Here is an 18,705-nt window from a genome sequence, read left to right as displayed (position 1 = left end):
AAAGTCTGCCAAGGCTATAGGCCTTCATTAAGTCTCGCTGCTTTGCTATCATTTAACAGATGCTCGAGTGAGTACTTTCTTTAGCGATATATTAAATTATATAGTAAAAACAGTGTGCACAGATATTGAAATATCAGTGGCTACCCTCAGTCTGTATTTCTACTATGATCAGCTGGAATTTGTATTAGAATATGTTGTGGTTTTTAAAAAAGAAAATGCTTAAGATTAAGGTAGCTAAATGGAGCTGGACAACAAATCTAACCCTCTTGGAAACTTTCAGTTCTTACTAAGATTATGTTCTTCCTCAAAAAAGTGATTTGAACAATGATTAGTTGTAGGATTATGTACATTGGAATTGTGTCTTCCGTTCTGACTGGGACAACATCTATTATTGGAATTCGCAGGGACCTGAAAACAGTCCTACGCTATTTGAGTGTGACTTTCTGAATATGTATAGAATTAGCGAGTTTTTACATTGTATAAGTAGGTTAAGTGTGAATTCAACTAACACATCTTTGTATTATTTGATGAATTTAATGTCTCAAACCTTCATAATTAATTTGATATATTTAGTTAAGATCTTCCTAGAAAGCAAATAAGAACTTATGTTGGGATTTGTTTCAACAGATCTGAAGACTACAAATAGAAAGTATTACCTTTTCTTCATGAGTAATGTTTAACTCCATTACCTGTCTCTTTTCAGACCTTGTATACACATATTGTATCTGATATCAAGAACATAAATGCTAAACACAAGAACAACAAGGTCAACACAGTAAGTGCTCTGCATTGGGATTGAGATTGAACACCCCATGCTGTTCCTTTGATTTTCAGGAACATGTCCCTCTTTTTCTTTGGTTAGGCTCTGCAAAACTTCATGTACACCATGCTACGGGACAGCAATGCCACTGCAGCCAAGATATCGCTGGATGTGATGGTTGAGCTGTACAAAAGAAACATTTGGTGAGCGCAATTATTCGTAAAACAAAACCTCAAATCAGTACTTGATATAAAACATTGGCCTAGTTTGTAGTAACATTTACAATTTCTTCCTTCTTGTTCACCTATACACACAGTCTCACATTTAATTTCCTTCTCTATGTATTTTGGATACAATTTTATTATTTGTATTTTTGCTAAAGGACTATTCTAATATTGTTTTTGCCCGCACCCCCACACACAACAGATGTCGTATACACTGTATGCGTATATGCTGCTTCTAAGTTCTCAGGGTTTCTGCTCAGTTTACTTGCATGCCACTTTTTAATCTATTATTGATAGAGCACGAAAGTGCAGTGGTGATACTGCTCCACCTGCTACCATTGTGCTCTTTTTATCCACCTGTTTCTTGTACTTAATGCGGTCAATCAGGACCCGTAGATCTATGAACAATTCATGTATTGATCTTAACTGGAAGTCTCAGAAATCCCATTAAGCTCAACTTGAAGTCTCAGAAATCATGAACGCTTGACAGGAATATTTGACCTTGTTCGAGGCATGTGGGCTGCTGAATTCATATCTGTGCATAGATCGCCGCCTAGTGTTGGGTCCGGATGTTTGCACGTTGTTGTCCTGGAAGAGTCTTCGAAGTATCCTTGGATAGGTGACTCCTCCCCTGGACTACAGTGCGCATGGGCATCCTCTCCATCCTCAGATTGTTTTTTTCCGCCATTGGGTTCGGATGTGCTATCTTAGCTCAAGTTAGGAAAATATTTTGTCGAGGCCAAAAGGCCTTTAGTTCGCGTCGGTACTGTTTATCGATCGGGTTTCGATATAATCTTGTTAGTTTACTAACTTTCAGCACCAACTTTTTTCGCATTTACCTGTCCATCGACTACTTCGACGATGGAATCGAGGACGCCATTCAAAAGGTGTCCGGTATGCAATGCGAAGTACCCACACATCGACGTCCATCCGGTGTGCAACAAATGCCTTTCGCCGGACCACGACGAATCGACATGCATGGCCTGTGCCCGGTTCCGTTCCAAGAAGACTCTACGGAATCGACGAGCGGCGAGACTCGAGGCGCAGCACGCGGCACCGGCCCCAACAGACATCTTCGACGAGGCCGAAGACGTCGAGGAATTAGAAGTCTTGCCCTCCAGTCCCGTTTCCGAACACGAACCCGGATCAGACGAGGTAGACGAGTCACTCTTCCACAGAGGTGAAGACGACACCGAGGTAGGAGACGACGAGGAGGCCTTAGGGGCCGAAGAGAGTAGCTCCAATGATGAACAAGGCCTACCTGTTCAAACCGAAGAAACACCAGTGCCACAGCCTATGGCTCCGGTCGAGGGATCGCCTTCGGGCCTTACCCGAGACCCATCCCGCAGTTCTTCGGCCCCGCCCTCGGGCCCGGCCTCGGACGTTCAGCGGCAGCCATTACTGCATAAACCAGCTGGTTTCCCTACCGCAAAACCGAAACCGAAAGCTGCTCCGGTTCCTCAGAAACCGAAACTGAAAGTGGCGCTGGTCGGATCGAGGCCTTCCACGCCTTCCACGCCAGCGCAACGCGTCGGCACCGACCGCACCAAGAGAGACTTCGGTGCCGAACTTGAAGCGGGCGACGTCGGAGTCGACAAACGGAAAAAGGCCATCGGCACCGACAAACCTGCTCGGCTACCGGCACCAACGACACCGAGGGCCGTACCGCCTGCTGCGTCTCGCATCGCTCCCTCGACGACACCTAAGCCTCACGTATCGAAGACTTCAACGGTGATCTCCGCACCTCGACTCGATGAACCGCCGGCGCCGAAAAAATCCACGGCCGCCTCTACGAACCTGGCCGGTGCCAAAGCCTCAAAGACGCCCCAAGTACGACCTGGTGCGACGCAAGGCAGCAAAACCACGGCTGTCCTCCAGGACACGTCGGGTTCCGGTTCGATCGGAGCTCCAGCAGCCTCTTCGGTGCCGGCCAACATTACCTTCGGCTTGCCTCCGTCGACAATCCCAAAAATGTTCCAACTCAGGACACGGGTCACCCAAACTACGGTCACACCTGCTGAGACGTCTCCGGCACGTGTCATCGACGCCGACACTGGCAGGATGATTCTCCACGACCGAAGGATAACTTCGGAGCCGCCATTGGACCCTTTCAGGATCCCACTAAAAAGGAAGTTGCCTGTAGAATCAGAACCTCTCCTTTATGAACCTTTCCATTCATCCTACCAGGATCCACACCGGTTCTCCCCCACACGCTCCGACACGGATGCATTGGAGGACTACATGGATGACCAAGTCCCCTACCATGTAGACACAGACCCTGATGACCAGCAGGACCCTGATCAAACTTGGGGCGACCCTGCAGACCCCAGTGCACCTCTCGATGCACAGGACCCACAACTCTATGGGGCAAAAACATCTCCTACGGAGGATACTGCGGCGTTCAACGCTCTTATTGAACGTGCTGCAAATAACCATGGGGTACAGCTTCACTCTGATACCATCGAAGATGACTTTCTAATGGACACCTTTGCATCCTCAGAAAGACATGTAAAGACTCTGCCAATGTTGAAGGGGGTCCTCAAACCAGCCAAGGACATTTTCAAGGAACCCACCAGGGCACGAGTGATAAACCCCAGGATTGATAAGAAATACAGATCAGCACCTGGGGATCCTACTTACATCAGAGGCCAATTACAGAGAAGGACAGCTACTCACGAATGCTTCCATCAAATGTGCACTAGATGCTGCAGACACGGCTGCCAGAGCCATAAACACAAGCGTCATGCTGCGAAGACATGCCTGGCTACGGATCTCAGGATTCAAGCCTGAGGTACAAAACAATATACTTAACCAGCCCGTCAACCCCGACTATTTATTCGGGCCAGAGGTTGACACCACCCTCGAAAAGATAAAAAAGGACACAGACACTGCAAAGTCCATGGGCGCCCTACAAACTCAGTCCTTTCGGAGCGGCTCCTTTCGTCGCCCCGGAAACAAGGGAGCAGGTAGAGGACAGGGGTCACAACAAACATATAACAAAGGCAATACACAGACCACCTACGATAAAAACACCCGAGGTGGATATCGTGGCTCCAGTACAAAGGGCAGAGGACGTGGCTACGGCAACACCAGGTCCTCCCCCAAGAACAAGCAGTGATGCCCTCTCCCTTCCTCCCGACCACATAACACCTGTTGGGGGAAGGCTACAAAGGTTCCTGTCCACGTGGAACTCCATCACCACGGACAGGTGGGTCAAAGATATTGTAAAATACGGTTACTGTCTGGAGTTAACCTCCACTCCACCCACAATACCACCAAGAAGCCGTCCTATGTCCTCAGAGCACTTAACGCTCTTACAGCAAGAGGTGCAAAGTATGCTTCTAAAAGGCGCTATAGAGGTCGTACCCATCCACGAGCAGGGTACGGGAGTGTACTCCCTCTACTTCTTAATTCCAAAAAAGGACGGGTCGCTCAGACCTATATTAGACCTGAGACCCCTGAACCAGTACATTCTTTCAGAGCACTTTCACATGCTCACTCTACAGCAAGTCCTTCCGCTTCTCAAGCAGGGAGACTTCCTAGCCACACTGGACCTCAAGGATGCGTACTTTCACATACCCATCCACCCCTCACACAAAAAATACCTCCGGTTCACTGTTCAAGGGCAGCACTATCAGTTCAAAGTCCTTCCCTTCGGCGTGACAACAGCGCCCAGGGTTTTCACGAAGTGCCTAGCTACGGTGGCAGCACATCTACGGAGGCAGCATATACACGTCTACCCCTACCTAGACGACTGGCTCGTTCAAGCGAAGTCAGCCCAGCAATGTGCAAGCCACATGTCCCGCACCATTCACCTTCTTCACAGTCTGGGATTCTCACTAAATTACCCAAAGTCCCATCTCCAGCCCGCACACGTACAACAGTACCTAGGTGCGACTATAGACACTCTGGCGGCCACAGCTCAGCCAAATTTAGTGAGGATCAACAGCATACAACTGCTGATCTCCAAGTTCAAACCCAATCACTCACTTCCAGCGCGAGTGTTTATGCAGTTGATAGGCATGATGGCCTCCTGCATCTTCATAGTCCCGCACGCGAGATTACATATGCGCCCACTTCAGGAGTGCCTAGCACGTCAGTGGAATCAGGCTCAAGGACAGTTGAAGGACCTAGTGTTGGTGAGTGGTCGGGCATACAACTCTCTGCATTGGTGGAATCCACAAAACCTTTGCAAGGGCCGACCATTCCAAGAGCCTGTCCCACAGATAGTACTGACAGCGGACGCGTCTCTCCAGGGATGGGGAGCTCATGTACTCCACTACACAGTGCAGGGACTATGGACAACACAACAAAAGAAGTTGCACATCAACCTTCTGGAACTGATGGCAATCTTCCTAGCCATGAAGGCATTCAAAGTACATCTATGCAACAAGGTCGTGTTGATCCGGACGGACAACATGACCGCAATGTACTACATACAGAAACAGGGAGGAACACACTCTCCACAGTTGTCTCATCTGGCTCAGAGCATGTGGAAGTGGGCCATTCAAAGGAACATGTTCCTCATGGCGGAACACCTCCCTGGCAAGGACAACCAGATGGCGGATCTGCTCAGCAGACACAGCCACCAGATGCACGAGTGGGAGTTACACCCATCAGTACTCCAACCGTACTTCCAGCAGTGGGGTCATCCGGAGATAGACCTATTCGCGACAAGCGAAAACGCAAAATGCCAAAGCTTCGCCGCCAGATTCCCACATCCGCAGTCGCAGGGCAATGCGATATGGATGAACTGGTCCGGCAGATTTGCGTACGCTTTTCCCCCAGCGCCATTGATACCGCTGGTGGCTCGCAAACTCCGACAATACTCCCTGACACTCGTCCTAGTTGCTCCCACGTGGGCACGCCAGCCGTGGTACACCACCTTCCTCGAACTTTCCGTGGTGCCGCATTAAAGGCTGCGGATCAAACCCGCGCATTTGACGCAGAACCATGGAAAGGTTCAGCACCCAGATCCGCAACAGCTGAACCTGGCGATCTGGCTCCTGAAGTCCTAGAGTTTGGCTATCTCAACCTGCCACCTGACTGTATGGACATCATCAAGGAGGCCAGGAGACCCACTACCAGAGCTTGCTATGCAGCCAAATGGAAAAGGTTCGTCATTTATTGCGGTAATAATGACATCAACCCGCTGGACGCATCCATCCAAAACATCATCTGTTACCTCTTACACCTATATCGATGCAATCTGGCGTACACCTCTATACGTGTCCATTTGACCGCAATCTCAGCCTATCTGCAAACCAGGCAGCACCTCTCTCTATTCAGAGTGCCTGCCATCAAAGCATTCTTGGAAGGACTCAAACGAGTCATTCCACCAAGCCACCCACCGGCTCCAATGTGGAACCTCAACTTGGTCCTCACACGCCTGATGGGTCCACCCTTTGAACCTCTACACTCATGCGAGATTCAATTCCTTACCTGGAAAGTGGCCTTCCTTGTAGCGATCACTTCCCTAAGAAGAGTTAGTGAACTCCAGGCACTAACCGTTCAAGAGCCATTTATACAGGTTCACGCCAACAGGGTCGTACTACGTACCAACCCCAAATTCATGCCCAAAGTAATATCGCAGTTCCACATGAATCAGACTATTGAACTGCCAGTTTTCTTCCAAAACCCACAAACTGTTGCAGAAAGGGCACTACATATACTAGATGTACGGAGGGCCCTCATGTACTACATCGATAGGACTAAACCCTTCAGGAAGACAAAACAACTGTTCGTTGCCTTTGCCCCACACCACAAAGGTAACGCCATCTCCAAAGCAGGGATAGCCAGATGGATAGTTAAGTGTATTCAAATCTGTTATCAAAAAGCAAAACGCACATTAACTATTCCACCACGAGCCCACTCAACACGTAAGTTGGGGGCTTCCATGGCCTTCCTAGGAAATATTCCCCTGCATGATATATGCAGAGCAGCCACATGGTCCACTACACACACATTTACAAAACACTATTGCGTAGATGTGCAGTCAAAACAGCAGGCAGCTGTAGGACAGGCTGTTCTCAAAACACTTTTTCAGACCGCTGCAGCTGGCACGGGTAGCCGCCGCCAATAGAGGGCACTGCTATGTATTCTATGCACAGATATGAATTCAGCAGCCCACATGCCTCGAACTGAATATGCTACTTACCAGTATGCATCTGTTCTTGGCATGTAGGGCTGCTGACATTCATATCGCCCTCCCTCCTCCCCGGCGCCTGTCGCAGCTGCAGCTCTCAGAATTACTGCAAGCATGGTCATCACTTTCTGTATCTACTCCATCACTGCCACAATGGCGAAAAACAATCTGAGGATGGAGAGGATGCCCATGCGCACTGTAGTCCAGGGGAGGAGTCACCTATCCAAGGATACTTCGAAGACTCTTCCAGGACAACAACGTGCAAACATCCGGACCCAACACTAGGCGGCGATCTATGCACAGATATGAATGTCAGCAGCCCTACATGCCAAGAACAGATGCATACTGGTAAGTAGCATATTCATTATTTTACAAGTTCAGTTGTACTACAGTCTAAAAGTGTTTTTTCAGTCAATATACCTTGACATAGTCATATATCCTTTTGCAAAGTTTTAGTGTAGGTATCCAAGATGCGTGTTTCAAGACACCATCCTCATGTTTTTTTTTTTTTTTCACATAGCAAGAAATCTGAATCGGTTTCCCAGCATCCATTTACCACCCCAAGTCAAATAAAAATTTAATTTTATGTCATTTGCAATACATCCCCAAAAACTTTTTTTGACACTGGGGGCTTGCCCAGAATTCATGATTATTATTATTCATAAATGTGTGATATATTCACAGTAACAGCCCCTTTGTCTGGTACTCGTGTAAATGTAATTGTTGGTCTTTACCTCTTCTACTGTGTTGCTCACAGTGCTATTTCAGTAGCTTTTGGAGACATCCCACAGCAAGTTCATGAGATGACTTACTTTACTCCTTCACAGAAAATCTTAAAGATGACACCAGACCTTCTTTAATGTACAATTCGCTCTCATATTTCCAATCGACTACACCACCCTCATCTCCCTTCACATACTTGTTACACACCTACATATTGCTTCCTACCAGAGTACATTCACTGCTCTCTATATGAGATCCGACCTCTCTCCCCAGCCTAGTATGTTTCTATTTTCAACAATATTATTCCCAGGCCTTTTCTTCATTGTTATTTCGTTCTATTTCTCTCTTACTGCATGATTTATGTCCTAGCATCACCTGCTTGGTTCCACACATACATTCGCTGTAGTGAACATACTATAACCTTCTTTTAATAACATGCACTGCTTTTTAATGCAATCTTGTTCTATGCTCTTCGAAAATCAATAAAGACATCTTTAACAAAAAAGCTTCTTGAGAGTGTGTGGCACTTTATAAACCTTATGAAAAAAATATAGAATGTCTGGTTTGTGCATCTTAGTACATTAGGTAGCACTCCTCTGTCTGTTATTCGCCCACCCAACTTAAATAAGTTTGGATTCAAAGCAGTGGCATTTTTAATTTCTCTGGTGGTGTAGCAGGCCTATACTGTACAAGATATTTTGACAAAGCACGCTTAAACTTTGTTTACATTTTTAATATACTGTATTTTTTATAGTGTAGTGTGACGTGACTTTTTAATGTTTTACTACAGGAATGATGCCAAAACTGTGAATGTAATTGCAACTGCATGCTTCTCAAAAGTTACAAAGGTAAGATATGTGTACAGAAAGTGCAAAGAGGTTGCATTTGCAGAACAGCAAAGGGGTGACTAATACAAATAACATAAATATCTGTGCATTCGTGGGCTAGTGTGTCCTAATTTAGTCTGTGGGATTGTTCTATGAATAATGAAGAAGCATGAGAAATGAAATTAGACTCTGTTGTGATGCTATTCATATTCAGCACCTTTATACAAGGGCCTCTTGTAGTCAAACGGTTTCACCGCTCACTGTATCCCATTTTAAACTAAAGTGCCTGATTGACATATGCACTATTATGCAGCACATGATTATTCCTTGAACAGTATGAATTTGTAGATCTCTGCTCAGTTCCCCATAATTGTGCTGTACGTTTCTACAACCATATTTGAAAGCATCATGTCCACCAAATCAACATGATATGAGAAATAAAATTGATTGGAATGCAGTGGCTTGTTACTCAGTCCACACCTTCATGGTTCTAGACCTGATAGAACTGTAAGTGACACTTTTGTTTGTGAACATCTTAAATACCGAAGATAGGACATAAGAGGAAAGGATACTCTGGACTGATACTCAGAAAATGAGGAACATGTGCATGCTCCACAATAGAGGCAGGAAGTCAGAGGAGTGAGTTGGTTACAGTGCTCACAAGGAATCATTCACAAAAGGGAAGGTGAAGAGGCTAGCAATTAGTTTCTACTATGCTTGGCACACATTTGCAACTTTTTCTTAGAATTTGCGAAAAATATTTCTGGAAAGTTATAACTATCATATTCTTTAAATGCTCACACATATAACATATACCCATGTAGCAGTGACACCACTTATGTAGATGTATTTTTTGTTGTAGAACAAATAATTTCTATAATCATCCAGTAAATATGAGTGTTTAGTCCCCATTCCCACCCTAGAATTACCATCATTTTTACATTCAACAGAAGCACATTTGAGTGTGTTACCTGGTTGGAAAACTACCTACAAATTGTTGGGGGATACCCCCAAACCTGAGTCTCCAAGATCTATCCACTAGATGCCCCATTCAATTAAACGTCAAAAAAGAGACTGTTTGAAGCTTTGGAGTTTGCAGAAATTCAGCCATCCTGGTGGAATTTCTGTACGCAAGGGAAGGGAGGTAAATTGGAGGAGCCACCAGTATACGGAGTCACATCCTATATTAGAGGCTATCTCTAATTTCTTCCCTGCTTTCGTCGACTAGCCCACTAGTGGTTGCATCCATTGTTTCAAGTTTTGGTACATTAAGCCATATATTACAAGTTGAATGGTATCGTGTACCTACTCTCATGTCTTTCCTGTTTTACCAACAAATGTAACTACCCCTGAGTGAATAATTCATTTTATACTTGGCACTGGGTGTGCACCCTGTGTGAAAACCCCTACACAGTTTAGCACTTACCTCCTTTATTGCTGGCTTATGAGGTATGTTTCTATTAGAACCAAACACTGTGAGCTGTCATTGCCTTCATTCCTAGCCTCCTAATATACCCCTTTATTTTCCAGGATGTCCCAATAACATTTAGTCTGACAGTGCATTTAGGCCTGCTAAACAGACCTCCGTGCCAGTGCTCTTTCCCTAAAAATAGCAAAGTCTAATTGTAACCCATTAGGCAAGGACTTTAGCACTCCTATAAGTCCCTAGTTAATGGTATCCCAGTACGTAGGGCATAGGTACTAAAGAGGATCCCTAAGGGCTGCAGTATTGTCTTATTGCACCTCAAGGGGCCCACACACACATTGCATGCTGGCTGCCATTGCGTACTGCATATCATGGGCAAACCATGAGTGAAAACAAGGCATGGCACACGGTACACGGCATGGCACACTCACTGTGTGCCATGCCAAAGTCACTGCATGGGATATATGTAAGTCACCCCTACAGCAGGCCTTGGAGCCGTAAGGCAGGGTGCATTATATTGCACGTGAGGGCATAGCTGCATGGGCAGATGAGCCCCTGTGTTATCTAGTTCAATTAATAGATGGTACAGGTGAACAGGGAAGCCATCTCAAGTATATGTACTGGGCACTACTGAAGCTTCCCCTTTAGAGCACTGGCCTCTCCTGGAGGAGGAGGTGTGACACCTCTGCCCAGGATGTGCTTTGTTTCTTGTCCCAGAGAGCAGAGGCTGTCCACCGAGGAGCCGAGGGGTCCAAAAACATGTCTGTGTGTGGAAGGCTGCTTAAAACCAGTCAGTGCCCACACCAGGGTCGGTAGGATTTCAGGGGGCACCTCTGAGGTGCCCTCTGAGTACACGTTATAATAAATCCCACACTGGCATCAGTGTGGGTTTATTGTGAGAAGCAGTTTGGTACTAAACACTCATATGTTCAGTGAAGCCATTATGGTGCTTTGGAACTCGAGTTGTCGAATTTCCAACCCATGTACTCTCTATGGCTTCATCGGCACTTACAATATTAAGGAATAGACCCCAATATTGTAGGAGCATATCTGCTCATGCAGATGTTCCCACACCAGGGATATAGTCACCCTTCCTTAGGGCTGGTAAGGCGTGCTAGAGGGGTGACTACCTATATCTTAGGCAGTGCTAGCTGACATGGCACACAGGTAGTGTGCCATGTCGACTGTCATTTTGTTTGCACCAGGCAATGCAATGTGCAGTGGCAGTCTGCATGGCCTAAGTGAGGGGTCCTAAGCGACTCTCTTCAGTCCCAATGCCCTTGGTAGTCAGGCACCATTTACTAGGGACTTACAGGGGGCCTGAAGAGCCAATTGGGGAATAGTTTTTAGGGAAGAAGTACTGGCATTGGAGACCTGATTGGCAGGAAACCTGTGCACTACAATCGAAACCACATCAATGTGGGGGCTAACCATGTCAAAAGAGTCACTTTCTCACAACACATCTGGTGATACTTAATGTAAATGAGTCACAAACTGGCCATCTCTGTAGGAGCCATTCTAATATCATTCACAGTGTCTCTAAATTGTTTTTTTATTCCTTCAGGGGGTTGAATTCTACAGAGAGCTGTAAGTTGGAGGCGGTATAGGTCTACTGCATTTTCAGTTTGTAAATATTTAAAGAACTGTGGATAGTATAATTCATAATCTTCTTTAAATGTCTTAAGTGACTTACGGTGACCAGGTCCCCATATATCACCAAGATTGAAGATTCCATTTAGGCCCCACTATCCGAAACCTCCCTCGTTTTGTCAGTACCTTAGTATAGTGCTAACGATCACCTGATTTTAATAAGATTGGGATTTCTGTGTCCAAGTCACAGCTAGAACTTTTTTGGCCACATCTCAATTTGCATCTACCACACACCACTCTGTATCTTGTGTCCCCCAGGGTTCAGTTCCTTCCATATGACTGTTTTATTTTTATTTTTTTTAATGCCAGTTGTTATTATTGAGCTACATGATGCATAATAACCACAGCAGTTTGAGCAAATAATGAACTGATCATCATTTTAGCAGACACAGCTGCAGAGTGAACATTAAGTACTCTTACAGAAGAGAATCAAGCCCGCCTAGAAAACTCCAGCGTCCAACCCAGAGGGTGCAATACATGAGATCTAGCTGAGTCTTAGTATTACCCTATCTGCAGTATCCAAAAAACAACAACAATTTGCAGCATACAAGGCAGAGTACCATAACTAATATTAATAAAGCCCCATTACAGTTTGAGTTCTATTTCACCTCCTATGCAGTCTTATATAGCCATTATGTATTTTTTTTTCTGTTCACCAGTGACGCCCAGACTGTGTAAAAAAAGCTTTGATCATACAATCCCCTATCGTTAATCTTCAAATTTGTAAGCCTACTTTAGACTTCTGGATGTGCTATAATTACCTAAAATTAAAATAAATTGATGATGAAGCTCTTTTTAACACAACCTTGTTATTGTAACATCTGTTTTTCTCACAAGCCATGGATGAAACACTCCCGACTCTAGTAGACTGCTTAAAATATTGGAGTGAAATTTGACTCCAGCTTAATTAAGTGTCCACTGATGAGCTCTGTTACGAGCACCTTTTCATCACTATGAGGAGATTGCATTGTTTTTTTGCTTTCCCCTTGAAGTTACTGCTCTTCAACGATGTTATATCCTCAGAGTGGATTATTGCAGCATGGTGTACATGGATCTTCCCCAAACTTTATCACATAGACCCTTGCTTATATAAAATGTGGTTTCTGGGTCTTTGGAAATAGAAAGCATATTACCTTTACTTTGGATTCTCTAATTTGTCTCCCGATTCATCAGTGGATTAGGCAAAAGTTGACAAGCCTAGTCCATAATTTTCATTACGGTCTCACACACACTTTTGCAAGCATTAAAATTTGTTGTCCTTCGTGAAGTTTGAGATCAGCTATATAATTCCTACTGTGTATTGCCAAGTTTTAATATGTTTGAATGGATGACTGAGCCTTTTTGGTTGCTGTAGCCATTATCTCTACTGCTAAAATATTAGCTATATCCTTATATTCTTCACAGTTTTTTCTTTTCTTTTCGAACTCCGGAAGCTATCCTACATTGCGAAGATTTCTTTGGATGACTGGATGGTCATTACATATACCCATCAATCCAAATGCATAATCATTCTTTCACAAGAATGCTTTCTTTGGTCATGCTTGGGCAAATTTGCTATATTTATCTTAATTTCTTCATTCTCTACTTGTTAACCCAATTCCAAGAGTTGGAGACAGTTTTGGTCTGAAGTGAAGAGGGAAGAGAATTAAATCTGTAGTGCCACATCCTGGATAAAGGGGAATATGCCAGACAGAAGCCACATGAAAACTCTACTTGTTATGGGCTTGAGGTTCCAACAAGACCTTGAGCTAAGCCAGAGCTAGGCTTCAGGCTCGAGCCTGGCTCGAGCTTTCAGTGGCCCCCCACTCCTAGAAGGTGAAGGAGCTCTGCCTGTTGGACAAAAACAACAGCACAGCGGGGTTCAGCAGCACCCAAGTGGAGGGCTGTGATGGCTTCTTCATCCTCTTCAGTTCCTGGGGTTAGCAGAAATTCCACCGCTGACTTGAGCATTTAAGTCTTTGATCCTACCCGGAAAAAAAAGTTTTCCCTACCCCTGAAGTAGCCATAGCTTTGCTTCATGAAGTTCCTCTGTGATTCTCTGTTCAGCTGTCAATAGCGCCCATCCAGGAACGGATGAAGCACGAACAGTAAGTTTCCATGGTGCAGAAACTGGCAGGTTTGTTGGAGAAACTCCAAGCTGATGAATGGCGCCATCAGAACAGCATTTTGGTTTCACTCCATTGTGTGGTAGAAAGTAAACGAGCAGCTAACAAGTGCCCTCAATCAGATGCCTACTTGTGGGTCTCCGGTTGTGGGTTGATGGAGAACTTCAGGTCTTGGCTGTTCTGGTATGCAAGAGGTAAGGCTTACCCTTTCTAGTAGCCACATTGCTGTCGACACTGTAAACTGCCAAGAAGGAAAGTGCCCTCCAAAAGGAATCCCAACGTAGAAAAAAGTGAGCGGGTAAAAAACCTCCAAAGCCAGTAGAATCCAGAGGAACTAAACTGAAAGCAGTGCTGGAATAAGGCAGACTAACAAGGGATATGACTAAAATGCTGGCTTGGAAAATCCAATTGAAGGAGGAGTGATGCAGCCTAGGGCAGGAGCACGAAACATTGCACGCTAAGAATAAGCTAGATTGACTTCCTTATATAGGGCAGGAAACACTGGAAGATATAAGGAAGCTATCTTGAATTGATATAAGGTAATGGAGTAATAGTTTGAAGTGACCATCTTGGTTTGGGTTGTATTAGAAACCAGTATCCCAACTAGGGAATCTTGGGAAGACAAAAGCATTATGAACTGTAGGCGCCAATGGCGTCCTCAATCAACAGTTTGTCTCATGATGGAGGCAGGGCCATGACGTCACTGGCAGGTCAGCCGCTGCAAGGTAAGTGGCGGCAAGCGGCAATGAGCCGCTTGCGTTGCCCGCCAGCCTCCCAAAAGTGCATCTCGCCCACCCTACAGGATTCCTGGCGTCGGAGCCAGGCAGGACACTGTTGGTGATGCCACAAATAAGAGGAAGGGCAGAGGTAATGAAGTGGCTTCCTGGGGTCTTAACTTGTAACAGAAATAAAGTTCCTTCTCTCTGCTCACCCAGTAACTTCTTAATGGCAGAGGGTGGGTTGGGAAAACCAACTAGTCACAATTGTCTCCTTTTTTCCCCTCTAACATTATAATAAGCGTCTGATCACAAAATGATCCAAATGATTGGTAATCTGTACACATTAAGAAATAGCAAAGACATATGCAGGATTCTCCTGGAAGTCACAAGTCTTTCTTTTTCATGTTGCACTTTAGGATGACACTGTAAAGGCATTTGACTAAAAGGAGGAACCTGAAATGAACGGTTGACGTATTTTTTTACATTTGCTCAAAATGTGAAACTGTAAATCATTGGTTTTGTTGGTTTCTTGATATAAGTAAACACATTTGAGTTTGGAAGTTTCTTTTCCTGGGTAGTCTAGAAACTCTCACAGAGGAATTTCTGGGACATATATGCCTCTTGGTAACCTTAACACACTTCTCTAAGTTATGTCTTGCCACTGTTTATAGCAGTGCACATAGCTGTTGTCTCTAATACTGTAAAATATATCCATATTTTCAGCTTCTTATTTATGGCTTTCCTCCATATTCTTCAGCCTGCCTCTGGAGCATTTCTTTGTTACTGTGTTCTTGATGGATAACATGTCCTCCTACTGATTGCATTGAGAGAATTATTCTTTCAAGTATTTTTTTCTTTTAGCACTCCATGAGAGTGCATTTGTTTTTATTGTCTCTCCCTCAAGTGCTGCTTCCCCCGTTTAACTCACTGCTTTCTTTGTTGCTCCCTTTTCTCCATCAGCTATTTTATTGCTTCCCTCATTCCCTTCCCCATCTCCCTGGTGCTTCTGTTACTCAGCAGATTAGACTACCTACCAGCTACTCTGTTGCTCACCTGCCCCTCTCCAGCATGTTTTATTGCTTTTTAACACTTTTTTGTATTGAGGGCCTGACACCTGCAATTTTCTACTGGGTGACTTATTTCTGACCACATACATTTGTGCACATTTAAAACATTTTTTATGTGCCGTTCCAAGATCGGCATCTGCCATCTTAAAGCAGTACATTTAAAAAAGAATGGCAGCTGCAACATGTCCTTCGCACGCTCAAATGGCCATGCTTATGTCATTACACTGGGCTGCCATAGTATCATGCCTACATATGCTGGCTGATCATTCACACATCTTTCTTTTTTTTAAGTCGAGCCTAGCGCTGCGTGCATGCGCTGCTCTAGGAGAAGGCCTCTTGGAATCAGTTCAGACTTTCTGCAAATTCGTGCGTGTGGTGTTCAATTTCCCACACATGCTATTGGCCTTTGCGTGTGGCTTTAAAAAATGAAAGCACGCAATTGGCCAAAGGCGGGTGCATGTCCCACCTTTTCTGAAAATGTTTAGTCCCACAGTGTTTAGCTGTCGGGAGCGAGCAGCGACGCGCAGCGTGCCATCTGTTGTGGATCATGTTTCATTTCAACATTTTGCAGCTTTCCTTACAAGGCGTGTCCCCTCCACCCCGGCCAAGGGACAGACCCCACCGCCACAAGAGTGCGCGCTTCTTTTCCAGCACTCGCATTAATGACAATAAGATACTAACAAGGCGCGTCCCCTCCACCCCGGCCAAGGGACAGACCCACACCGCCACAAGAGTGCGCGCTTCATTTTCCAGAACTCGCATTTCATCTATGTCAGCACTCTCTTCCTGCACCGTTATCTTTGTATTAGTATGTTATTGTCAAGATATTTGCTGTACTCTGTAGTTGGCCTCCGTAGTCGCCTCTTTTTCGGTACCATCTTAAAAATTGACCGCCCCTTTTAACATTAGCGTGTTTTCATCACCGTGGTGCGCGCTTCCTTTCACTCCTCTGCGCAGCTGTGATGCGTGCTACCTTTTACATTTCTGCATAGTGCACAGCTGTGGTGCGTGTTTCCTTTCCCCACATTGCTTTTGGTGCTTGCTCGATCCAGCGGCTTTACGCAGGCCCTTCCTGGGGCTTAATCTGAGCCGGTGTCTGCCGGTGCGAAATGGGCACTTCATTATTAGCACTTGCTTTTTGTGCATGCTTGCTGGCACCGACTGCTAAATATTACCTCTGCTTAGCTGTGGTGCGTGCTACCTTTGACATCTCTGCACAGTGTACAGCTGTGGTGCGTGCTTCCTTTCACACCTCTGCGCATCTGTGGTGCTTGCTACCTTTGACATCTCTGCACAGTGCACAGCTGTGGTGCGTGCTTCCTTTCCCCCATTGCACAGTACACAGCTTAAAAATTGACTGCACCTTTTAGCATTCACGTTTTTCAGCACCGTGGTGTGCGCTTCCTTTCACACCTCTGCGCAGCTGTGGTACGTGCTACCTTTGACATCTCTGCACAGTGCACAGCTGTGGTGCGTGCTTCCTTTCCCCCCCATTGCACAGTACACAGCTTAAAAATGGATCGCACCTATTAACAATTGCGTTTTTTCATCACCGTGGTGCGTGCTTCCTTTCGCATCTCTGCGCAGCTGTGGTGCGTGCTTCCTTTCCCCCCCCATTGCACAGTACACAGCTGTGGCGAGTGCTTCCTTTCACCCCACTGCACAGTAGTGGCGCATGCTTCCTTTCACAACACTGCACAGTGCAGATATGGGGTGTGTGCCTCCTTTCACCCCAGTGTACAGCTGTGTTGTGTGCTTCCTTTCACCTTATTGCACATTGCACAGCTGGGGTGCGTGCTTCCTTTCACCCCACTGCACAGTGCACAGCTGTGGTGTGTGTTTCCTTCACCCCACTGCACGTGCCCCCTCCATCACACCCACGTGGTTCTCTCGTTTTCTGTTTAATAAACAAATTTCACACACAGATGCCCAGGTTTCCGATGTTAGCATTTGTGAACTCACTGGACCTCGCAGCTTTTCTTACGAGGCGCTTCCCTCCACTCCGGCCGAGGGACAGACCCCACCGCCATAAGCTGGATTATAAAGCACCCTGACAGAAGCACCATGGCACTGGACCTTGCAGCTTTCCTTACAAGGCGCGTCCTCTCCACCCCGGCTAAGGGACAAACTCCTCCGCCACAAGCTGCTGTGTATAGTGTGATAATATTATAAATTTTTATTATTCCTAGCAACTTTTGCATTGACATTATTGCCCTTTATTACACTAGTTGTTAGTTTTTAACTAATCAGCAGCAACATTTGTGCCCCTGTGCTGCCCAGACAGGAAGCAGACCAGTACCGCCACTGTAACAGAAGGCAGACCCACCACCCCTTCCACACTTCCAACAGAAGGCTCTACAGTAAACAGTCTGTGTATTGTTTCTTATCGCTGCAATTTATTTCCCTTCACTGGCTCCTTACCCACCCCTTCACTCTTCCCCTCTCTCCCTCCCACTGTCTCCTCCCCGAGATTGGTGCAACAGATAATCTGCAGGAACGTTAATACCCTTAACAGACCCACGCTGCCACCGTTATTTTATTTTTCAGCTACACTGATTATATTGATATGCCAAAACCTTCCAAACATCCAGCAATGTACCTACTATACAAAATAAAGGACCCGGAGCATTAAAAGATGTTTTGTTTTTAGGAATATTGTTAAATAAAGAGTTTTCTGTGAGAGGCCTGCACACGTGAACAGTTCAGAAAGCCAGCGCATTTCACTATACAGGAGGCCTATAGATCACCCGCTGCGTACCAGGCATCCCTTGTATTACAGCTCCTTTGAGTGTGCTTGTGTGTGTAGTAGTCCAGACTCTTGGGGCTCGCTCGTTCCCGGGGCGTAACGCAGGACCCTGCTGGGTGCTTAATTTGAGCCGGTGTCTGCCGGTGCGCACATTGGCACTTAATTATTAGCAATTGCTTTTTGTGCGTGTTTGCTGGCACCGGCTGCTAAATAATGCCTCTGCATAGCTGTAGTGCGTGCTACCTTTGACATGTCTCTACAGTGCACAGCTGTGCTGCCTGCTTCCTTTCCCCCATCTCAGCATCACTCAACA

General features: G+C 45.6%; 1 protein-coding gene across 2 annotated transcripts in view; it reads left to right on the top strand.

Annotated features, from left to right (window-relative positions):
- The window catches only part of SDAD1 (SDA1 domain containing 1), a 148,222-nt gene that overhangs the window by 32,780 nt on the left and 96,737 nt on the right, over positions 1 to 18,705 (top strand). For both annotated transcript variants that reach the window (XM_085640981.1, XM_085640980.1), the window contains exons 5-7: positions 704 to 775; positions 863 to 963; positions 8,643 to 8,700. In XM_085640981.1, coding sequence (XP_085497107.1) covers positions 704 to 775; positions 863 to 963; positions 8,643 to 8,700 — 231 coding nt within the window. The remainder of the gene's footprint in view (positions 1 to 703; positions 776 to 862; positions 964 to 8,642; positions 8,701 to 18,705) is intronic.

This window comes from Triturus cristatus, chromosome 2_2 (genome assembly GCF_964204655.1).
Source record: "Triturus cristatus chromosome 2_2, aTriCri1.1, whole genome shotgun sequence".
Taxonomy (NCBI): Eukaryota; Metazoa; Chordata; class Amphibia; order Caudata; family Salamandridae; genus Triturus; species Triturus cristatus.
The sequence above is the reverse complement of the archived record's forward strand: the minus strand, read 5'-3'. Positions and strand labels throughout refer to the sequence as shown.